Source organism: Monodon monoceros, unplaced genomic scaffold (genome assembly GCF_005190385.1).
Source record: "Monodon monoceros isolate NGI ecotype Baffin Bay Population unplaced genomic scaffold, NGI_Narwhal_1 Super_Scaffold_21, whole genome shotgun sequence".
Taxonomy (NCBI): domain Eukaryota; kingdom Metazoa; phylum Chordata; class Mammalia; order Artiodactyla; family Monodontidae; genus Monodon; species Monodon monoceros.
This window is the reverse complement of record NW_021703778.1, coordinates 56,551,508-56,576,065: the sequence shown is the minus strand read 5'-3', so window position 1 is coordinate 56,576,065 and position 24,558 is coordinate 56,551,508. Positions and strand designations below refer to the sequence as shown.

Below are 24,558 nucleotides of genomic sequence, written 5' to 3'. Positions count from 1 at the left end.
GCTTTCTTCACCCACTTTCACACCTCACCAAGCAGGAACCAGAGATGTTTGTTTTGCTTGAGTGCTCCAAGGTGCAAACACACTTTACCACCAACACTTAGAGTTGCCATGGTAGGTAGGTCCTTATTTCCAACCATTCTACAAATGCTTTATACAATTACAGGATTGTTTCAGAATTAGAAAGGAAAGAGATTATTTACTGCCTGAGTCCAAACCCCTCATTTTTATAGGTTAAAAGAGGCTGTAGAGTGTGACTTGACCTAGGCTATGCAACTGTAGTAATCAATACTGTAAGCTCCATGAGAGTAATGACCCTGTTTTTGGTGACTTTTGTGCTCTCAGAAACTAGCATATGCCTAGCAGACAGTGAGTGCTCCATAAATGTAGGCTGAGTGAAAAAATAATTTGAAAAATGAATGAATGAGTCAAAAATACACGTCTTTTAAAATATTTTTCCACTACCATAATGATCTCCAATTTTTCAACAAATTTAAGATTCTCAATAAAAAGCTTCGAGGTAGTCTAACGAATGTTCAGACAGCATCATTTATCCATGTGCTGTTAAAACCTAACTGTTTAGGGCTTCCCTGGTGGCACAGTGGTTGGGAGTCTGCCTGCCGATGAGGCAAACACAGGTTCGTGCCCCGGTCTGGGAAGATTCCACATGCCGTGGAGCGGCTGGGCCCGTGGGCCATGGCCGCTGAGCCTGCGCGTCCGGAGCCTGTGCTCCACAACGGGAGAGGCCACAGCGGTGAGAGGTCCGTTACCGCAAAACAAACAAACAAACTTAACTGTTTAAGAGAGAATTGTTTTCCAGATTATCCAATATTCTCAGCTTCTACTCTCAACATTTTTCTGGTCTTTATACCTCTTGCAAATTCGGCAGAGGAAGAGGAGCTAAATCACAAATCTTGCTGCCTGTTCACCCAGTAAGCCTTTACAATAGCTGTTATCTGGTCCCAGCTGTTGTGCTAAATTTAGGATTTTGGATTATCTTTAACTGCTCTTTCTGTCTCCCATTACCAAGGTTAATTGAGAAGTGATGTTAGAACAAGTAAAGCTTCAGTTCATAAAAGAAACTACATACTACAGTATTCTGTAATATCAAAGTCAAATCCACTGGGAGTTAACATTTGCAGCTATTACATAAAGGAACTGTTGCCATTTGTCAGAAGTTTCATCTTCACGATGCCAGAACATTTCCCATGAAGATGAATGTTACCTTCCTAAATGTTCTGTCCTGTTTTGATTAGTTGCAATCTTAGAGTTAAGGTTTTTAATTGCAGGTGCATATGTAATTTTACTGTGCATATGAAAACATCCAGAAAATATTGTTTTCTTCATAATAAAAATTTCATGTATTTAATAGATCTGAGGCAAAAAAAATGCAATCCCAATCTTGTAATTTACAAAAACTTTTCTGATGTAGAAGTAAACATACTTCCTGTAAAACTTTGGAAACCTCAGAAGAGTACAAAGACTAAAGTAAATCACCTTTAAACCTAACCTAGTACTTGCCTGTTGTGATTCTTGTATGCAAAATTATTTCTTAAAAAAAAAAAGGCTTTTTCTAAATGAAACCAAAGAGGATTGCAAATTTTGTACTTCTCTTCGTCTCTGTTTTGAGCTCACAACCCCATGTGTACTTTGTCTATAAACTGAGTAGCTAATAGCTTCAGCCCTTGTTAGGATTGCTTGTTTTAATTACAGCAGATCCTTGTCATCTGTTTGTGTTGAAATGATGATACAACATCGCAACACAAAATGTCATCATGTCACATTGTTATAGCACAACAACAAAATTACAGCTCCCTAACAATAACACGGTGTCAAAAGTGTCCTCCTGCCATGAGTCAGTGTTTTAGAGGTTATAAAAGTTATTTTTAGCACAGTGAAGGCCTCTAGAGCTTGGGTTCCGAATCCTACTAAAATCCCTGGTGATTTGAAAAAAATCTGGTTGGGGAGGGTTTTTGCTCTTAAACTCCCCAATCCCTGCAGCGTATGGCTGCCCACTCTCCTGTCTTGGCCACATTAATTAGACCCGACTTCCACCGTGCACGGCAAGCCCCTTGGGGCTGGGTCACAACTCTGCGCCAGCATCCAGTGTGGAGGAGGAGGAGGAGACTATAATTATCCTCCACGTCTGGGGCAGGCCCTCGGATGACATCTCCCCAGTTACCCTGTGCTCTAGTAGCGCAGCTCCGGTTCCTGGTCCCAGAAGCGCCGCAGCCAGCTCGGAGCGCAGGCAGGAGGCGAGCGCGGCCAAAGCGCCGGGCGCCTCTCGGGCCTCCCGGGCTCCGCCGGCCCTTCGCAGCCGGCAGCACCAGCAAGGGAACCCAGGCCCCCAGGCTAGAGCCCCGGGGCGCGGGGAGCGTTGCCATAACAACCGGGCGCCAGCCGCGGAGGCCGCCGGGGAGGAAGTGACGAGCGGTGGGTTGGCTGTTGTTGGGACACGTGACCCGGGCAGTGTTTTGACAGGGCAAACTGAAGAGAAAGAACTGGGCGAGCGAGGGGGACCGGGAGCTGGGGCTCCAGAGCTAGAAGCAGCGGGCGGGCGAAGAGCTGGCAGAGGCGCGGGGCGAGCGGGCCGGCCGGGGCGACGGGCAGGCGAAGCCCGGGGGCAGCGGGGCTCGGGTGCGAGTCGGGCAGGCAGGGCGAGGGGCTGAGCGCCGGGAGCGGAGCGAGGCGGCGGCCGAGGCGGGGGTGGATGGCCACAGGGGCGCCGGGGAGCCGCGTCGGGCTTGTTGTCTCGGGTCCCCATGGTCCTCTAACGCAGCCCCGGGGGCCGCTGCGCGCCACATTCCGCTCTCGCCGGCCCTGCGCCTCTCGGAGCCTCACGTCTGAGGTGGGAGTGTGATGTGAGCCGCTGGGCGAGCGGCGGAGAGAAGTGCCAAGGGGAGGAGGGATTGGGACGGGAGAGGAGAGCGAGTTAGTCAGCAGAGGTCGGCCGAGGGAGCCATGAAAACAACTCTCCGGCGGGGAAAAGGGCTGGCGCGGCGCTCCGGACGGCGTGGCTGAAGGAAATCAGGGCCGCGGCGGGACGGAAGGGGGCCGCACGGGCAGGCTGCGCCGAGCAGGGGCGAGCGCCCGGCCGTAAACACCTTCCCGGGAAGACCTCGCAGGGCCGGGGGGGTGGCAGGGGCGAGCCGGGACAGCCCAGTAGAGTTCGTTTGGAACTGGGGGCTGGGCAAGAGGAGATGACTCGCGTTTCTTTCTGACCCTCTCATTGTGTCAACTTGGCCGCGGTTGAGGCAGGAAGACTAGCCAGAGGGTAACTACACAGGTGAGGCCCGGCGGGGCGGGCGGAGCTGTAGGCGAGGCGCTTGGGGTCTTGAAGAGTTTCCTGCGCCCAAGTCACCAGGTCGGAGCATTTCTATACCAGCCACTGCGGAGGTGCCACTGTTCCCAGCGGTATTTTTCTTACAAAGGGGTTAGTTAGCTTGTGTTGTTTGAATCCTTTTTTTTTTTCTCTGCCTGTACCTTCAGGTTATAAATAGATCTTCCTTTTGGTTCCGAAACACTGTGTCAAAGAAGGACACGTTGGCCTGGAGAGCACAGGGGCGGGGAAGAGGGGTGCTTGGTCCGGAGGAGATGGGGGAGGGCGGTGCAGAGTTTTGCTTTTTTCAGACCTGCGGATGGTGCTGTCACCGCGCTTAGTGCCAGGGAGAGGCCTGTTAGCAGTAGTTTTCTTGCAAGATCGAGTGTTGAGGGCAAGACCAGATTAATTTTATTTTGATCTCTTTTAGCATTTTGAAAACGGAGCAGTAGCCACAGAATCGGCGGCGAGCCTGTTGAAAGAACCCACACGTGTATTTCACAGCACCTTGGGTGGAAATTGGCGTGAAGATGAAGCCAGACCGAGGTAAATAATTGATTTAAGTAGAATTTTTTTTTCTGTGCCCCATTTTAGAAAAGTTAACCTCGTTCTGCGGCAGGATCAACTCTTTGTGAATTACATATGATTATTTGTTTCTGTTACAGATTCCAGCTGGTAAGGTAGAGAAGGGCGCATGGAAGAGTTAGGAACTAGATGGGAGAATACATTTTTCAAAAGTGTCTTCAAAGTATTAGTTTCAAGAGATATTAAAAATGAAATTGCCAAGAACAGCACGTGTATCTGTTGCCACAATACTTGGTACCATTTTAGAGTTACATTACTCATTTTTAGGTTCAATCTAACTTCGATTTTAAAGAAGTTTAAAAGTTTTTTCAACTTGAGAATTTGATCTTGATAAACTGAGAAAATTTAAGATTGAGTTCACAAATATTATTTGTCCTTGCTGATTTTTGTGCTTTAGGCAAACTCTAAAAGTTTGCAAAGTACGCGAGGGCTTTGTCCAGTATATCAATATATACACAGGGCTACTGAAATCCCTATAATAAGTACTGTAAATGTGCCATTTCCTTTCTAAACCTGTATTTTCAGGACTTATGGGAATAATGCATACACTGTGTTTCTCAAGGATTTCAAAGGAATTGAAAACTCATTTATCAATCTACTTTTGATTGGCCATTGCAAGGACCAACTTTAGAAGTTTTTAATATAGCGGTAGTAGGAGTTTGTTATATGGGAATTTGAGTTCAAGGAACATTGTAGGAAGAGGATTAATGTATTTGGTAGGGAGTTGGACTAGATGACAGAGTTCCTTCCAAATCTGAGACTTTCAGATTGGAAATGTTAATTTATCTTTATGAATTAGATGCTCATTTAAAAAAAGATATGGGAGGGCTTCCCTGGTGGCGCAGTGGTTGAGAGTCCGCCTGCCGATGCAGGGGACACGGGTTTGTGCCCAGGTCCGGGAAGATCCCACATGCTGTGGAGCGGCTGGGCCCGTGAGCCATGGCCGCTGAGCCTGCGTGTCCGGAGCCTGTGCTCCGCAACAGAAGAGACCACAACAGTGAGAGGCCCGCGTACCGCAAAAAAAAAAAAAAAAAAAAAAAAAAAAAAAAGATATGGGAAATTCCCTGGCGGTCCAGTGGTTAGGACTCCGTGCTTCTTCTGCAGGGGGCACAGGTTTGATCCTTGGTGGGGGAACTAAGATCCCGCAGGCCTCGACATGGCAGTCAATCGATCAATCAATAAATGATAATTTAAAAGAATAAAATACAATAATTTTAAAAGATATATATTAAACTGGTTATTTTTTCCAAATATTTTTTAAAACTGGATTAGAAAGTCAAATTTTCTTTTCTATTAAAATACATCTTTAGTAATACTGTCTTAAAATGCACTAGAAAGAAGTGGAGAAAGCCATACTTAATTTAGTGGATTAGTTTTAAGTGTTTGGTTGTTTCTTAAAATCAGCTTTGTATGAATTAAGTATTAGCAAGAATATTGTTACTAAGCAGGTTGCTTGTGTAGAATGCCAAGTTTAGACTTTTAGATTTCATCTGTGACTTTGGAAAGATGGCACCAAGGTTGGTAATTGCACCTCAAAATAAACAAGCAAAGAAAATCAGAGTTGCTGTTTGTTTTTTGTTTTTGTTTTGGTGGTTGTTGCAAAAGTCGCTTTAAGGTCCTACGCAGGTTTGTTTGTTTATTTTTAAAATTTTGGCTGTACCAGGTCTTTGTTGAGGCACATGGGATCTTTTAATTGCCTCATGCACGTGGGATTTAGTTTCCTGACCAGGGATGGAACCTGGACCCCCTGCATTGGGAGGGCAGAGACTTACCCACTGGACCGCCAGGGAAGTCCCCTAAGCAGTTAAAAAAAATAGTATTTGCACACAGTCTATATTTTAGCCAAAACTAGTACTAAACACAATAAAATGTTATATATTAATGTAGATTACTAGGAAAAGTAAATACATTTATGCATCAAGACTCCTAAAAAAGAGACTTTTTTCTCGTTAAAATTGTAGCTATCTTTAGCATTATGATGTAAAAATGAGGTGACTGAAAGTTTAGTATTGTGACTATATTTTATAATATGAGTCTTTAGGCCCATGGCTTTCTTTTGACCAGGACCTAGAGTAAGAAGTATCTTTTACTTTGCAAAGTAGTATAGAAATACTGAAATAAACTTCACAAAACATACTTACTCGTACTATGTGCAGTGTGGTCTTGTACTTTCTGTTCTATTTCTGTTGTTAAAAATTGCTTGCATAACCCATTGAATTGATTTCTTGACCTGTGGTTGGCAAGGCACAATTATGGGAGAGCTTGACAACAGTAATACTTCACTTTTTCTACATTGGTATCTAAGAAGCTATTCTATATGAGTTAATTTTCTGGATAACTGAAACTTTACTCTTTAAATGCCAAAAATATTTTCAGTTGTAATCATGATATGTGGACACAGATTTTTTTTTTTTCCTCTAGCTTAAACCACTTCAGCCTATTTTTTTTAAGATCTGATTTTTGAATTCCCATGCTGTCAACAGTCTTTGTTGTCAATATGCTTATTCTTGTCTCCTTTTAATTTTACCGCTTTTAGTCTCTGGGATAAAGAACTAGATAACCATGCTTAGCACTGAGTTCTCTAAAAAATGAGAATAAATAGGAAAACCTTCAGATATTCATTCAGAAGCTAAGAAAGTATACGAATTCTAGTGTAGAAACTGTGAGATATTTGCTTAGTGGTATACAGCTGTGCTTCAGAAAGTTTCTAAGTGCAAAAGGACCCTCTTATCCTACATGGTTGCATGTGGTAGTTGGTTGGCTAATTTAAAAAGTTTAAATGAGGAATCAGAAAAAATAACAGCCTTAATTATTTCATTTGTCTTTTGGTGTAGGCTCAAGGCCCTTTTTTGGGGGTGAAATGGGGTCTGTTTTTCAGTGTTAGATATGATCTTTCCTATGTAAACCACACCAAAAATGTACACCTAAGATTTCTACTTTCAATTTCTTTAAAGTGGAATAAGACTGCAAAAAAATCCAAGGGTGGAATATTTTACATTTAAAAAGTGTTAAATTCTTTTTTAATGTTTCACACAATTTTATAGGTGTCTGTGTACACCAGGAATTACAAGGATATTTGTGTAGTCAACAGAAATTTGTTTTGGGAGGAGAGGGAATATATATTCATCAAAATTATGTTCATCAAAATATGTGCTTTCCAAAGCATTCAACGTAGTTTTCACAGAAATAACCTTTTTGTGCATTCATTTCATTGATTTATATAGTTTTAAAATAAATTCACATAAGCAGATTTGGGAAGAAACACCAGATACTACTTAAGCATACAACTCAACTAGTAGGAGTAGAAGTGTGCAGGCAACTGGAAAGTAACTTATTAGCTGCTCATGTCTGTCAGTTTGCTTCTATGGAAGATATGGAAAGCATTGGACAATCTTGCTAGTTGATTAAGTGAAAATTAAAAGACCTTCTACTGTACTTCCAGATAATTAAGATGTTACTGTACAATGGCCATGTTTCACAGTAGTCAATAGAATTTTACTATAGTCTGAGGTAAATCTTTTTTTTCCTCTTTTTTCTTTTTCTAAATTTTTCAGCAGTTATATAACATTACTTGTGCAATGCTGCCAAAGATGAGTCTTTGATGTTATCATTAGCACAGGTTTTGGAATCAGACCTGTATTTGTATCCTTGTTCCATTACTTGCTAGCTGTGTAATCTTCATTAATTTCCTTTATCTCTGAGAGTCTCAGGTTCTTTGTCTGTAAAATGGGGATAATTCCAACTTCTCATAGTTGTTAGAATGAAATACGACACTGGTTGGCACATAGTAGGTTTTAAATAAATGATCATTACCATGTTAAACAAGATATTACAGGTGGTTATATGTTGGTTGGTTATAAAATATGTTCAACAGAGGTAAAGAAATAGTCAAATGTGCAATAACCTAATAGTATCTTGTTTCGTTTTGCATTCATAGCCTGTAACCTGCTAAGGCTCAAGCAGATTTAGTAGGCTTTTAATGTATAGTTATCTGAGAAGATACAAAAGCTATGAAAGGACACTTGATGTATGTGTAATTTATTTCTGTGTCATTTGTTATTACAGTTACATCTTAACCTCTATATGTAGGGGGTGGCATGGGTGGACCAAGCTTCCTGGAAATATATTTTTAAATTCTGACTAGAGCTGGGCAGCTGGAGAGGTTAAACAATGTTACTTCACCTTGTACTCAAGGATGTAAAGTTTGGATCTGATCCTAGTTAGATATTGAATGCCCAGTGTTTCAAGAGATGTCTAAAGTATGGTCTTTGCATAGAAGCAATTAAAGCATTTTATGTTTTTAACATTTAATATTTATTTATGGTATAAATGTATTTATAATCTTGTATGTTTTTGAATGCATATTTTTTCTATAAAAATATTTTTCAAAATAGTAGAATATAAGCTTATGTTTTGATTTCAAAAGTCCCAAGGCGGGCTTCCCTGGTGGCGCAGTGGTTGGGAGTCTGCCTGCCAATGCGGGGGGGCGCGGGTTCGTGCTCTGGTCCGGGAGGATCCCACGTGCAGCGGAGTGGCTGGGCCTGTGAGCCATGGCCGCTGAGCCTGCGCGTCCGGCGCCTGTGTTCCATGGCGGGAGAGGCCGCAGGGGTGAGAGGCCCATGTACTGCAAAAAAAAAAAAAAAGTCCCAAGGTTTCAGAAGTCCCAAGTTCATGGTATTGTTCAACAATTTAAGTAGAATCAACATCTTTTCAATTTAAAAGATAAATGTCAATTTTGCTATGCTTTATGCTTTGGTTAGAAACAGTTTCTTCATCAGACATTTCTAAGAATGTTGTCTGAGCTTATCAACTCTTACGAAAGGTTAAGGCCTATAACATCTAGGAAATCATCAAGGCATTAATAATTTAAACATACTTTGTTTCAATTCATATTTGAATACATATTGTAAGTCATTTATAATTCTTAAGTAAAAACTATTAGTGCAAAACCTGTTCCACGAATAAAATACCAATCAATTTGATTTTTTGAGGTTAAAACTGAGAGGAATGCTTAGTTTTTTCCCTCTGCTGTAGATTGAATACTTGTGTGCCCCCAAAATCCATGTGTTGAAATCCTAAGCCCTAAAATGATAGTAGTAGGAGGTAGGGGCCTTTGGTAGGTGATGAGGTCATGAGGGTGAAGACCTCATGAATGGCATTAGTGCCCTTATGAAAGAGACCCAAGAAAGTGCCCTTATCCCTTCCACCATCTAAGGTTATAATGAAAAGACAACTGCCTAATGAGAAAGCTGGTCCTCACCAGACACCCAGATCTGTTAGTGTCTTGATCTTGGACTTTCCAGCTTTCATAACTGTGAGAAATAAATTTCTGTTGTTTATAAGCCACCTAGTTTATGGTATTTTGTTATAGCAGGCTGAATAGACTAAGAAACCCCCTTTTTGATTGTATTACAAATTTAGGCTTTAGCTTTAGCATTGCGATGGCTTATGAACTTGCCTAGAGTATAATGCAAACCATTTTAATCTCAAACAGTTCTTCCTGGGCAACTGAAATAGGAGGAAAGAAGTGGTAAGGACTAGAAAAAAATAGCATGGGAGTTAGATGTGTTGCTTACTTGCTAAGAATAGTTCATTGTTAGCCAGTGTAAGTCAGACAATACAAATGACAGATGTTAGAGGAAAAGAAGTGTTGACTAGATTAAATAGATCAGGCTTTTGCTAAATTCCCGGGGTGGAGGTGGTGTGGTACTATTACTAATAACAGCTAACTCTTCTACATACTATGTGCCAGGCACTATTCCAAGTAGTTTATATATGTAACTCATTTATTTATTTATTTATTTTTGCGGTACGCGGGCCTCTCACTGTTGTGGCCTCTCCCGTTGCGGAGCACAGGCTCCGGAAGCGCAGGCTCAGCGGCCATGGCTCACTGGGCCCAGCCACTCCCAGACCGGGGCACGAACCCGTGTCCCCTACATTGGCAGGCGGACTCTCAACCACTGCGCCACCAGGGAAGCCCTATATGTAACTCATTTAAACATCACAATTGTTCAAGGAATTAGGTGCTATTGTCATCTCCATTTTATAGATAAATGAAATTGAGTCAGAGAGAGAGGTTTGGTAACTTACCCAAGGTTACGCAGCTAATAAGAGGGCTAGCCCAGATTTGAAGTAAGCTTGGGTACATGCTCTTAACCCTCTGACTTGTAGGAGTATGTTATATTAAAGTATTATAAGATACTGGGACCAAATTTGTTTTAAAATAGGCCTGAGGAAAATGAAAAACAGATTTACTAATTATTGTAATCTTGGAAAACTGTATATCTTATTTGTGCCTCACCTTCTTCATCTTTACAATGGAGGAAGTAATAGTACCTTGCCTTAGGGCTACTTTGAGTAAATAAGTTAGTGCATGTAATGTGCTTAGAACTATGGCTGGGATATAGTAGACATTCAAATGTGAACTGCTCTTGCTACAATTGGACATATTCTAATTAAGAAGTCAATCATTTAGGGAAAGCTGGGGAGGACAAAAGAAAGGGGCTAATTAAGCTGTATATGTTTTGTATACTCCCTGTGATCTCAAGTCCAAAAATGACTACTGTTGATCTTTCATCCATTTACATTGATGGGTCTTGACACATCAGTAGCTGTCAAATAATTGCTGGCTTGATACAACTTCTGAGATTCAGTACTAAAGGGCTTGACATAGAGGTTCCCTATGTTTTTGCCTGTCATTCAGTAAGAAGGAAGTGATTCAGTGGGTGGAACACTGTCATTTCTTTGAAGGATGAGAAAAAAGATAATTGGAAGGCAGAATCGAGAGGCTAATGTGTACATAGGGAGAGTGACTCAAAAGCTGATTTCCTTTTCAAAAAGTGAAGAAACCCATGGGGCCTAAGCATTCTGTATTATGAACAAGTATAGAAAAAAATTAGTTGTTAAATGAAGAATATTTATATTCATTTATTCTTTTGTCCTTCTCAACTTTGCACCTAATTATGGTAGTATTTTTCCGCCATTTAAGGCTGAAGTTTTTAAAAACTGAGGGAACGTTAAACTTAGAAATTCTAACTTAATACTGACTTTTTTTTAAATGAAAAAGCAAAATTGTAGTACCAGGAAACAGTATTTCTTTCTTAGTAGGTAAACCAAAGTCAATTTGTTAATACTTAATTGTGTCTTTGCTCAAATGGGTGAAAAATCTGACGTTGATTATGTCAGACTTTCTTTTTAAACTGAAACAGGATGGACTGGCTAAAAATGCCAGTAGCTAGTCAAAATATTAGACATTAATCCATGTGTAATGCCAAAGACAGACCTAGCAATAACCTGAGTTGAGATTTCTCATATATTCCTTTTCATATAAAAGAAACTCATCCAGTAAAATTATAATAAGGCTTTTTGCATCTCTTCCCCTTGTTCAGCATGCCCAGTGCCATTGGCCAGCTTTTAGGTTTTTGATGACCATTCACAGCCTTGTGTGCATTATTTCCTCTGCCTAAAAAGCCTTTCTACCTAGTTATCACATGGGTAGCTCTTTGTCATTCTTCTGACCTTGGTTTAAATATCACTTTTCAGAGAGATGTTCTCTGACTACTCTATTTAAAGTGCTCAATTAATGCTAGCTGTTATTATTATTTATTAAATTAGTGTCCTATGTTGTTCTGTGTCTCCGCAGTCTGTTTCCTTCATAGCATTTACCACATTTTTTTTTTTTTTTAAATCTTTGGCTGTGTTGGGTCTTCGTTGCTGCGTGCAGGCTTTCTCTAGTTGTGGCGAAAAGGGGATACTCTTTGTTGTGGTGTGCGGGCTTCTCGTTGCGGTGGCTTCCATTGTTGCGGAGCGAGGGCTCTAGGCACGCGGGCTTCAGCAGTGTGGCTTGCGGGCTCTAGAGCACAGGCTCAGTAGTTGTGGCGCACGGGCTTAGTTGCTCCACGGCATGTGGGATCTTCCCAGACCAGGGCTCGAACCCGTGTCCCCTGCATTGGCAAGTGGATTCTTAACCACTGCGCCACCAGGGAAGTCCCGCATTTACCACATTTTGTGATTTTTTTCTTTGCTTATTGTCTGTCTCCACAGCTTGATTTTAAGTTCCATGAGGACAAGAACCTTATCTCTTGTTTGCAACTATATTTCCATCACCTAGCAGATAGCCTTATACATGGTAGGTGCATAGGAGGTGCTTAATATATATTTGCTGAAAGAATGAATCACTAGTATATCCCAATATTTGTGGAGCAAATAGGAGTAGAAGCAGATGCTTAGCAATCATTGATTGTTTTAGTGTCACCACCTGAAATTCTCTCACTTTAGGAATTTGTTTGCATTATTGACTGTTAGTCTATTATCACAACTTTATACCTAATTAAAAAAAATAGATTTAAGATATATTTGCCCGTAACTTACCTTAAAAGAAGGTTATATTTAACCAACAAGGACCTACTGTATAGCACAGGGAACTCTGCTCAATATTATGTAACAACCTAAATGGGAAAAGAAGTTGAAAAAGAATAGATACATGTATATGTATAACTGAATCACTTTGTTGTACACCTGAAACTATCACAACATTGTTAATAAATTATAATGTAAAATAAAAAGTTTATATTTTAAAATTGATTAAATTGAAATAAGATGCTGTAAAATAAGAAGTAGGCAAAAGCTGTTTGGTATAGGTGGTCCCCAGTTTATATACATCTACTTAACAAATGATCCACACACAGACATCTTCTGGTAGCTCTCTGCTCTCCAACCACCATGCTGAATTTGTTCCTGTTACTATTTCTTTGAAAGAAAGAGATTAAATTTGTTGGATAACTTCAGATTTATGAGTATAAGTAGGATAAAGACTCAAAGGATTTAGAGTTTAGATTTGGGGCTCATTCTGTCACTTATAGGTTCTGTGACTTGGGTCAACTTCCAAGCCTGTTTTCTCATCTGTAAATTGTACTGGGCTCAAAGTGTTGCTTCTGAGTTTCAGGTAAGATAATGTGTCAAAGAACTTTATAAGGTGTGAAGTGCTATATATGTTGACTGGTTTGCCCTATGCACAGGATCATCTGTACAGATGAGCAAAGGGCCAGGTGCTCCCAAGTGTATCTTAGGTGGGTTCATTCTGTCTAAAATTACCCAGTCACACAGTGCCTGGTTTTTACTGTTTTTAAAGTTTCCCCTTGTTATTCTGATTGAAATTACACCAACAAGAGATCCATTTAGATTAATAAATGTATATTTAATTATACATTTTTCAGGATTATTGAAATAATGGGCATATTTTGTTATAAAATTAGTTCAAATTTCAGCATGCTAAAAAGGAAGAGTTAAGACCCTAAGGCTTTAGGGTCAAACTTAGAAATTCTAACTTCAGCACTTATCAGCCAAATGACCTTGAGCAAATTACATAACCTGTCAGAACTTCAGTTCATTTTGTTCTAATAACATCAACCTTAAGGATTGTGGGAAAGACAAACTGAGAACCTATGGTTCAGCACCTAGCTTGTGCCTGGCACAGGATAGAGATTGGTGAGTGTTTTATTTCCAAGGATACACAACTTGGATCAGCTGCACTGAGGAAATGAATATTTCAGTACTCTGTTGTGAAAGTTAGTCATAAAAGGCATAAGAGATCGATAGGCTCTTATTGTTTGTCACTCTGAACCTTGTATTCTGGAATATACAACTAGAGGAACTCGAAACAAGTACTGAACTACACATCTGTAACGTGCATGCAAGGGGAGAGGGAAAGTAGGTAATTGGAGCACACCAACTATTTCTGGGTGATCATACACCATTAAGAGCATTTAGAGCAGCATTAAGGCAAAGAGATTCGGGTGGGGGTGGACACTAGAAGGAGGTTGATGGAAATTATTAGAATGGTCAGATGGTGCCCTAAATTGCTTTTTTCTTTATTTTAGAATATAAGCTAGGATTGATTTCAGTGCTTGGAGCATGGCCCTTCTGCATCTGTGACCCAGAATTTACACTTGTTCCATGATGCTGTAAGAAATGGGCTAATATTATAGGTTAAGAAACCTTTGGTAGGCTAGCCTGGGAATCTAGTTATAACTCTTTATAATTGTTATTTATTTATTTATTATTTATAAATAATATTCAAAGTATGACTTTTATTTGGACTTTAAAACATCCTTTTTGAGAGCACAACTGGTTTATAGTTAGGAATTAACATTTTAAATTAATATGAAGTTCCCATTTGTTATTTTCCCACTTACTAAACTTATATATTCTGAATGGAATTAAAATTTGATAACAGTAGCTGAAATCGGGCCATTTATATTGATAAAACTTTACTCTGACATCTAGAGAATTCTTTTACATTTTTTAACCAAATCAGCCATTTTCTTTTGTGAAGACATATCATGGTTTGTTGCATTATCCAGTGGGTCACTTCTACTTAAATTCATAATAGTAGGAGAATAGGAGAATGTATAACTTTTGCATTCAGTATTGGCAAATTGCTTTTTTTAAAAACGTTTTGATCTTTTTTTTTGGCTGCGCTGTGCGGCTTGCGGGATCTTAGCTCCCTGACCAGGGATTGAACCTGAGCCCTCAGCAGTGAAAATGTGGAATCCTAACCACTGGACCGCTAGGGAATTCCAAGGTTTTGATCTTAAAAATAACTTTAAGTTAAAGCTCTATATCATATTTGGTATACTTCCCCAAATTTTTTTGACATACAAAAAAATTTTTGATATACAAACAAATTTTTTGGTATACAATAGAGTTGGCCATAGGATTTCTTTAAACTTCCGTACATTGCTTGCTCTACTTCAAACCCACAAGAAAAGTTGGAATCACACAGTTAACATCCAAATACTTTTCATGGATTGTAAACATCTTACCACTTTTGTTTTATCTCTCTTGAGTGGGAGGTCAGTAGATAGGTAAGTGGTTAGACAGACAGACATAGGGGCTTTTTTGTTTTGTTTTCTTTTTTGTTTCTGTAAATTGAGAGTAAGTGGCAGATGTCATGACACTTCAACCCTGTGTACTTCAGTATGGAACTGGCTGGTAACAGCATGTGAAAGCTGATTGTGTACATTTCTTCCCAGCTCTGCGTCAGGTTGGTTGCTTGAAATCAGCAATGGTACCAGCATTTACACCATGGAAATTGGCAGTGCTACAAACCAGGGCTTTTTTTTTTTTCCTTTGCAGAGCCAGTCGTTAAACATGTACCATCATACCACTGTGTGTCTCCTAAAAATAAAAACATTCTCCTACATACCTGCAATACAGTTATCCCACCCAAGAAGTCTATTGGCACAATGCTAATATCTAATATACTGTTTATATTCATATTTCTCTAGTTGTCCTGGTATTGTCTATAGTCATACTGCCTTTTAAGGAAGTAAGTTGCTTTCTGTTACAGAAAAGGAGTTAGACCCTGATGTTTGAACAACATTTAGAAAGCTTTTGGAGTACACCATAAGAATATGTAAAGGTACAAGTAAATAAAATGATTGGCTTCTGGAAAAAAAAATTAGGTCATGTAAATAGGACAGTTAATTAAGATTTTAGCAGATTTTTCCTTACTTTATTTAGCTTTAAAAAAAATTACCTGGACTAAGTAGATCTAAGAGGAAAATGAGTATTGGTGAAATTCCAAGACTTTTTCAATTGGAAAAGAATTATATTTTAAATTATTTTTGCATTGGGAAGAATTCCATTTTTAATCCTGAAGCTTCATGCTACCTATCTGACCTCATTTTTTGGTACTCTCTAAGGTTCCCTGTACTCTAGGCACATCGATCTTGCTGTTCAATCACCACAAGCACATTGGCACCATGGAGACTTGGCATTTGCTGTTCCCTTTTGGAATATAAGTCTCATGACTGTCTTTTACTTCATTTGACTTTCTGCTCAGTTTTCAGCTCCTCAAAGAAGCCTTCCTAGATCATCCTATCAAAAGAGTACAGTTCTTTTATTGTCTGTTGACTCTGCATTACTCTTCGTAGTCCTTACCACTACTTGACCTGCTGTTCTATGTTTATTTATTTGCTGTTTTTGTTTTTCTCCCAATAGGAACGTAAACTTCAAGAGGGCAGGGACTTAGTGGTGTTTGTCCACTGCTGTGTTTCCCCATGCATGGACTGGTGCCTGGCATTTAGTAGCTGCTCAATAAATATTTGTCATTGAATGAATGCTTGCATGCATTTTAATATCTTTGTGGTGCAGCATAAAACTTATTACTGGAAAACTTTTTGCATTATTTTTCTGTGATTTGTTAGTTTTATAACTAAGAATTAATTCTACAGTGTCCATTTTTGTTTCTAAATGAGAATATTTATTCCCACTTCTCAAGGTTATTGGAAGGATCAAATGAGATAACTACAAACAAACAAACAAACATAATACAAGATATTCATAACTGAGTACAGTAAATGGTAAAAGTAATGTCTACTATCAGAGTTTGTAGGGAATGGTTAATTTCAGCTGGGATGATTAATTTCAGGGCAAAACCTGTCTTTTGGCAGAGACAGCAGCTGTATTGAGCCTTAAAAGACAGTTTGATTTGGATAGATGGAAATTTTACAGAGATTAAGAGGGGGAAGACTGGAAGAGAGGACATGAGCAATAAAGATGTTTGAGGGCTAGCAGGTAGACTAATGTGAATTGGAAGGGTTACTTAGGAATGAGGGGATTCAGGTTTTGAATGTCAAGCTAAGGACTTTGAGCTTCATTCATTCGATAGTGGGGCACCATTAATTACTGTTTTGTATGATTAAGAGAACTCTTTGGAAGAATAATTTGGCAGTACATTTATATAATTTCATTATAAACCAGAACAGAGATTATTGAATGTCTGACAGTCTTAAATTCAGTTTTTTAGCCCTCAAAATTACATTATTACCTGGTATTATAAAAATTACCTGACACTCATGTCTACTGTTGGCTGTTTTCTTCTCTATATGTTTTTCCCTTCACCACCATTTGTTGTAATATATGAGGGATTAGTATGTATTGCCTTTTATGAAAATTCTTGGGAATATTAAGATGGCACACAATACCATGGCTATTGTTTTATGATATTCTTTGGTCAGAGTAGTAAACTGCACAGTTTATTTTAAAGTAGCTGTGTGTTAGAACAAATAAAGGGGAAAAGAACAGGATGAAGTTGGAGATTCCTTCTCTCATTCCAGACAATTGCTGGCAGAAACTTAATGAAGTCTGTAGGATTAGAAGCCCTTGTACCTCCCAACTGCATGTGAGCATTAAGAGTAAGGAGATTCCCCACAATACTGATAAGCTTTTCTAGCTGTGTTAAGGAGAGAATAAACATATATCTTCTCCACTACCCAACCAAATAAACACTTTTCACACCAAAGCTTCAAGAAAAAAAGTTTGGTTATAAGAGGGGTTTGTTCAGCAGTGTATTGTGGTAGAAAGAGCACAGCAGGAAATCTTATTTTCCATCATTCATAACTCCTTTCTTAAAAATTGTTTCTCTGGGCATGTATGTTCTTAAGTTGGTATACTTGCTCTTCAGAAGTTGGAATAAGGAACATACCTATGCCTTTGAGGAAGTATACTCAAATCTTGGTAATTATTCTGTTGGTTGAATGCTAGTCCTGGAGACATGTTTCTGTAGTCCAGCATATAACAACCCTGGCCTGTGCTGTTTCTTGTAGCTTATGTTGCAGAGTTCAGGGATCTGCCAGGGGACTCTGAATGACTTAACAATGAAAAAAAAAATCATCGGGTTACATCGTGGTACAGATTAAATTCCATTATGAAGAGCTCAGGACATGAAAATGCTTTTGTTATTCTGAAATTACTCTAAAAGTTATGCTATTGCTAGACATCAGATTTGGAAAGGTCCTTAGAGAGTGTGAATGTCTTTCATTTTTACAGTTGAGAAAACATAAGGCCCCCCAAAAAAGAAGTAACCTGTCTAACTACAAAAGTAAAAACTTAAATTACCTGCTAGCCAGTTGAGTATTTTTCTGTACTCTATTACCTCTAGCAAGATCACAGTTGCCTCTAGGTTCTGGCATCAGAAATGACATCATGATCATGCAGCCTTCCTCAAGGAACTTGAAAGAAACAAAGGCTAGGTGATTATATTTTAACATTCTTCTCAAGTAATGTATACATACTTTTAAAAGAAAGTCAAATCGTAATACATAGACTCAAAGTGAAAGAAATATTTAATCCTTGAAACTGGGTTGCTAAAAAGAGAAAGGAATATAAAGAAATTAGACATAATGCCTAAAATTTAAAAGTCAAGAAATAGTGTAAGCTTATTATTAAGAATTATAGAGGAAATCCATCTTTAGTTTTGTCATGTGAAAAGCAGGGCTAGTAATAGTGCCTAAATAAAGGACTGTCATAGTGGTTAAATGAAGTAATCCATGTAAAGTGCTTAGAATAGTGTTTGATTCTGAAGAAATATTCAATAAATGTTACCTATTATTGTTAATACATTAACATTTCTTCAACAATTAAGGTAAGTACATGTTCTAAGTGCTCTGAAGGAAATATACAAAGGTTAAGAGGGTGACAACTTAGGGCAGGGAGAAAGACCCCTTTGGTTGGGATGATTAGCTAAGGCCTCTCTGAGAAGGTGAGGTGAGAACAGGAGCTAGCTGTGTAACGAGTGAGGAGAAGAACATTGCAGGCCAAGGGAGTAGTATGTGCAAAGGTCCTGAATTTAGAAAGAGACTGGCATGCTTTAGGAAATGAAAGAAGACTAGGACACATACCACAATTTGGGCTTCCTTCACTAGAGTATTGGTTCTCCAAGGGCAGCACAGCATCTGACTTCTTCCCTCACACCTGTTACGGTGCTGGGCTCAGAGCTGGCATTTATTAGATGTTTGAGAAAACATTTAAGTGCCTATTGTGTGCTTAATCACTGTCAGTGCTTTGTGGGTGAATACCTGATCTTTCTTTCCCTTCCCTTCAGACAAGAAAGCTAGGACTAGTGAGCTGTATATGGTAACTTTTTATTTTAAGGACATTTGAAAAACCTAATGCACAGTTGTAAAGTATTTCAGATATCATAAAATATCATAAATTTTATATTTTGACTCAGATCAGTGAGTTTCATGGAATAAAAAATTTACATTAAAAAATTAACCATTTTATATATCTTTTTTTAAACCATTTTATATATCTATTTTAACCATGAAATTCACATTTTCTTGGGGGATGGGATGGATTAAATGCTACCTGGGATGGTCCTGGTTTTATGCCTGTTGCGCTTGTGTTCAATCCTATTTCACAGTTGTCTCCTTTCACTCTAAATGTGTCATTGTTTGGACAAAGAATTTTATGTTCACCCTAGTTATTAGCCATTTTGTTGTCCTGCTAGTGCACTCAAATCTTGTCTTCCATTAACTTGTATTTTATTCTGTATTTAGCTAGCTTAAATATAGCTCAAGGCAGACAATTTGCCTCAGCTGTGTTCTGTAGGATATTGCATCTAATATTTTATAATTTATGTGGACTCTTGTACTAAATCAAGGGATTGACAACATGGAATGTTTGCTTTGATTTGGTACAAAACACCTGGACTTTGTTTCAGAAATTCTTGATTTCTAAAATGTTTCTACCAAAATGCACATATTTTAGCAAAAAAAATTTTTATTCAAAGTCATCTGAATTCTTATGAACAGTGCCTTCTGTAATAAACTTTAAATTAGTGATTACATAGTATATGGATAAAATGACTTATCACTTTTAGAATTTACTGTTAAATATGATAAAACTTTGGACAGTTAAGATTCCTTTCCCTCTCTTCTCCTGAAACAAATATTCATTGAGCGTCTGCTATGTGCCTGGCACATATGTGGTGGAAATACAATCATGAGCAAGAACTAACATGATCTTTGCCTTATGGAACCTGTTGTCAAATGTAGTCTTTCCTGACTTTCTTTCCCTGAGTCAACAGACAAATCAGGACTGGAGGTTACCCTGTGCTGTTTTGGAAGAGGCGCAGGTGGGGAGTAGGGGAACTGGCCCAGAGGAAGAGAGTATCAGATGGCCTGCACAGACTTGTAGAACTTTGACGTTCCACTACCCTTTTCTATTTGTGGTTGTCTCAGATATTTTTGGTTTGAATATAGGGTATGTATGTATGTGTTGGTTGTTCTGTTTTATTTCGTTTTTGAGAATAAGGAATGGAAATTTATTCTCAGTAAGTGCAGGTTTCAATTGAGGTGCTTAGTTCATGAGGCCTTGTTGATTTTCCCCTCTAGGCGATGCAACTAAAACCTTCCTGGTCTAAAAGGTTAGAAACTATTAAGGTATGCAAAGTATAAGTACTTTGCACTGGCTTGCTGGGTAAAATAATTGTGTAAACTGAAATTGTATTGAAAGTGGAAAGCTTTGAGAGGTTGACTGTAGCATTTGTGTGAAGAAAAAACTCTCCCTCTACACAAAGAAGTGTATTTAGTAGTTACAGAATTCATGCATTCTGGTGGTAAATCTCTAGCAACTACTTCTTTCTCAGACTAGGTAAAACTTAATATCAGCCTTTAATATATGCTCCCAAAGTCCATGTTGGTTGAATGTGATAAGGTAGAACCAAACACCTATTTGGGAAAATTAAGGGGGTGGTGGTAACTGAGAGGCAGTATCAAACGGAGCAGTAGGTTCAACTTTTTTTTGACTGCCCACAAAGACAGCTGAAGTTGCTGCCCTATAACAACATTCCCTCCTCCTAAGCAAAACTCATTACTCAATCTTGCTCATGCAATGGTGGCTCATCTTTTCTTTTTCCTGTTTCATTTAAAAAGAAAATAATAATCCCAGCCCCTTAAATTAATTTCACATTTAATCCTGCAGATTGTTTTAGCATTTAGAAGAACTAGAAAGACCTGGGTTAAAATTCTGGTTTTGTCACCTGCTCTATGTAAGCTTGATCAAATTACCTAACTTCTCTGAGCTTCAGTTTCTTCATTGGTTAAAACTGAGATAATAATGGTATTCATTTTATAGGTTTGTTGTAATGACATAACTTGAGTAAAGTGGTTGTATCAGGCACTTAATAAACACATAATCAGTGGCTATTTTTATTCTCTCCGAAGTTTGTTAGCTTAGGAAATTGGGAGTGATAATAATGGTGAATCCTAATCAGAGGAAAAGTAATTCAGTTTTAGATACATTAGAGTTTGCAGTGATACAGGTGGCCAGAAGAGTTGTTATATCATTTGGAAACAGGACTATATGAAATAGTCTGAAATTAGCAAAATTTTTAAAAATGCAAGTAAATTATTAAAACTTTGAGGGCTTAGCAATTGAGTCTTAAAGCTACATGAGGTTGTCTTAATTCCACATAACTAATTTACTTAACTAGATTTTTGTTAACATTCTCCAAAATTTTAAATGCAGAATCTGTCATTTGTATGACTATTGGCATAATTAGTAGAGGTAATGACATTACCAGTGATGGCTAGTTGTGGGGAAAAAAAACAACAACAAAACAAACCAGGACTTGGAATTAAACCTGGATTAGGTGATTCTGTTTCTGCATTCTTATTTCACAAAGTTGTGATCATCTAAGGGACAAGTAAATGTAAGATACATTATCTGTATGGAAATACTTTTACTAAAATATCATTTTATCAGAATAAAAAACCCTTGATTGGTTCTAGGTTGATGGTATGAATCAAACATACCATTCTTTATAATAGCAGAAGGTTAACAACATCCTAGATCATATCTTTAAAGAAATATGGGTATAGGTAAAGGGGAACCCATGTGCATCCTGGCACATATTTAATAATGATGATAGGGGACTTCCCTGGTGGTGCAGTGGTTAAGAATCTGCCTGCCAATGCAGGGGACACAGGTTCGAGCCCTGGCCCGGGAAGATCCCACATGCCGTGGAGCAATGAAGCCCGTGCGCCACAACTACTGAGCCTGCGCTCTAGAGCCCGCGAGCCACAACTACTGAACCCACGTGCCACAACTACTGAAGCCCACCGCCTAGAGCCTGTGCTCCGCAACAGGAGAGAAGCCACTGCAATGAGAAGCCTGCACACCGCAACCAAGAGTAGCCCCTGCTTGCCACAACTAGAGAAAGCTCAGGTGTAGCAATGAAGATCCAATGCAGCCAAAAATTAATTAATTAATTATTTTTTAAAAAATAATGATATTTTTATTAAGACCAAGTACTATAGGATATTAAAAATGGATTCTTATACCTGATCTTGATACTTATTAAATCTGACTAGTGTGTGGGTATTATTAGAGTGTTTGTCCACTAGCTTAGATTATAAATAATCCCTGTTCTAGCTCATTTTAAACAATGTAGTATGAGTGATGCCAAAAAACAGGCTAGAACATTTTCTTCTCTCCAAGATCTTAGATTTTGTAAACAAGGCTCTGCTCCTGGAACTAATGTAGGTCATCATAACCCCAAATCTTTTGAAAGATGAGAATCCCAATTAAGTCTCTTAGGTACATTTTACTATTTTTAATTTAAGAAGTGTTTTAGCTCTTAAAAACACAGTATGTTTGGATTGTTGTTTGGCCACGTGGCTTATTGGTACCATGTCATAATAAATACAAATCACTGGATAATCATTTCAGCAATAATGATCACTAGGAATCTCCATGTGAGTGGAAATTAATATTGTTTTTTATGGCTTAATTTATCCCAGTAGTGACCTGACAGCATAATTTTTGAATAAAAACTCTGATTTAATTAGAAAAACCATAAATTTCCCTAATTTCCCAAACTGTAAAATTTAGTTTTGTTTAGTCTTTCTTGCAAATAAGTTAGTGAGCTGTGAAACGTGTTGTCAAAGTGACATCATTTAACAAACTTAAAAAATATCAGTGTCGGGCTTCCCTGGTGGCACAGTGGTTGAGAGTCCGCCTGCCGATGCAGGGGACACGGGTTTGTGCCCCGGTCCGGGAAGATCCCACATGCCGCGGAGTGGCTGGGCCCGTGAGCCATGGCCACTGGGCCTGCGCGTCCGGAGCCTGTGCTCCACAGCGGGAGAGGCCACAACAGTGAGAGACCCGCGTACCGCAAAAAAAAAAAAAAAAAAAAAAAAAACAGTGTCATAAAAATCTTTCTTTGGTAGTCAAGATTTAAATTTTATCCCCACTGTTATTAATATGGGATACTACTGATGTATTGCCCTTTATTTGTTGGTATGTGTATGTGTGTATGCATGTACATTTGCTCTTTAGTAACATCTTATGGAACTGATGTTTGCAAAAGAAAAGAGGACACTTAAATTGCTTGAGAGCAAGTATTGGACTAGATGGTTCATAACTCTTAGAGAAATTATTACTCCCACTTTACAGATGAAGAAATAGACTGAGGTAGGTTAAATAATTTGATAGCACAGCTTGTTAAGTGCAAAGAACTTGAACGCTAGACTGTCTGGCTCTTCTCCATTATGTCTTGCTGCTTTAAGGGATCTTTTCAGTAATTACACTGGATTTTGTGCAAACATGTTTACTGTGCCAACCCGTAGAAGACTGACCACCAGGGATGACAATATCCTATTTGTGTAGCATTTTGCTGTTTTCAAAATAATTGTTTCTTGTCCTATTTGATCCTTGCAACATACCAATATTGCAGGCAAAAAAAAAAAAGAAAAGGAAAGGAAAAAAAAAAAAAGATTCCTGACTTAGACGTGAGCAATTTCAGAGAAGTGCTTAAGATCACAAAGCTCATTAGTGGTAGAGTTCAGACTAGAGCCCAGATCTGTGGTTCCTGGTTCAATGTTCATTTGTATAATACTCCCTTTATACTTTCTCTGAATCAGGTATGTGTTCTGTGACCATAAAGTAGTGAAGTTTTACAGATTGAATCTTTTATTGTGCCTTCACTATTGCTACGGCCTGGCTCCCTGTTTAGCAGTCAAATCCTGTTTTTCTGTATTATAAGTAGTGTATCAATGACAGTTCTGAGGTGTAATGGGGCTGTAGTGGTGATTATTGAATGAGTAATAAGTGGAAAATGTTAACTTGAGATTTCTGTATTTAAACTTTATTCTTATGTGATGCCATATTTATCTTATGGAAATGTAATTATGAAAGGAATTGTTAGGAACACACATATTAGATTTAGGAAGACCTACTTCCTGGCTTTGCCCACTTAGTTCTGCTTACTTGGGCAGGTTACAAGCCGGTTTCCTTATCTCTCAGGATAGTTAACTACCATAGAGTCAGAAGAGATGGGCATGTAAAGAAATTAGCCCCATGCCTGGCCCGTGGGCCTACATATATAGCAGCTATGTAATCATTACCTTTGAAGGGTTATTTTTTTCTTCTAGAAGTATATCTTTTTGTTTAAAAACTGTCCAAGCTAACATGGTTATATCTAAGGTATCTTAAAAGTAGATAGTTCCCAATTATTTCTGCTAACAGAGGACACAAATGATCTGAAACAGTTGATAATTCAAATTTTTCCATTTTATATTTGGAATATGTACCTTAGAAAACTCTTATGGAAGATCTGCTTTCCTATTTATTTCCTTACATTAGTATAATATAAATAATTTATATTTCTTGAACTGGTCTATGGAGAGTACAGTTATGACCACGCTGGGCAAAAAGGGGGTTTTTCATGGTTAAGTGTTGAGAATTGAGAACCTGAGACTAGTACTTAGTATAGCATTTTATATTATTCAGATTCTTTTTTTTTTTTGGCTGTGCCAGGTCTTTGTTGCTGCGTGCAGGCTTTCTCTAGTTGTGGCGAGCGGGGGCTA

At 38.6% G+C, this 24,558-nt stretch overlaps 1 protein-coding gene across 7 annotated transcripts in view; it reads left to right on the top strand.

Moving 5' to 3' along the window:
* Positions 1 to 2,358: 2,358 nt before the first annotated feature.
* The window catches only part of FAM214A (family with sequence similarity 214 member A), an 87,192-nt gene continuing 64,992 nt past the window's right edge, over positions 2,359 to 24,558 (top strand). For 3 of the 7 annotated variants that reach the window (XM_029236439.1, XM_029236441.1, XM_029236440.1), the window contains exons 1-2: positions 2,507 to 3,430; positions 3,747 to 3,862. In XM_029236439.1, the coding sequence (XP_029092272.1) occupies positions 3,847 to 3,862 (16 nt within the window). In that variant the 5' untranslated portion in view covers positions 2,507 to 3,430; positions 3,747 to 3,846. Of the gene's footprint in view, positions 2,431 to 2,500; positions 3,431 to 3,746; positions 3,863 to 24,558 lie in introns of those variants that run through there. The other 4 variants (XM_029236438.1, XR_003795747.1, XM_029236437.1 and 1 more) reach the window with 4 other exon arrangements.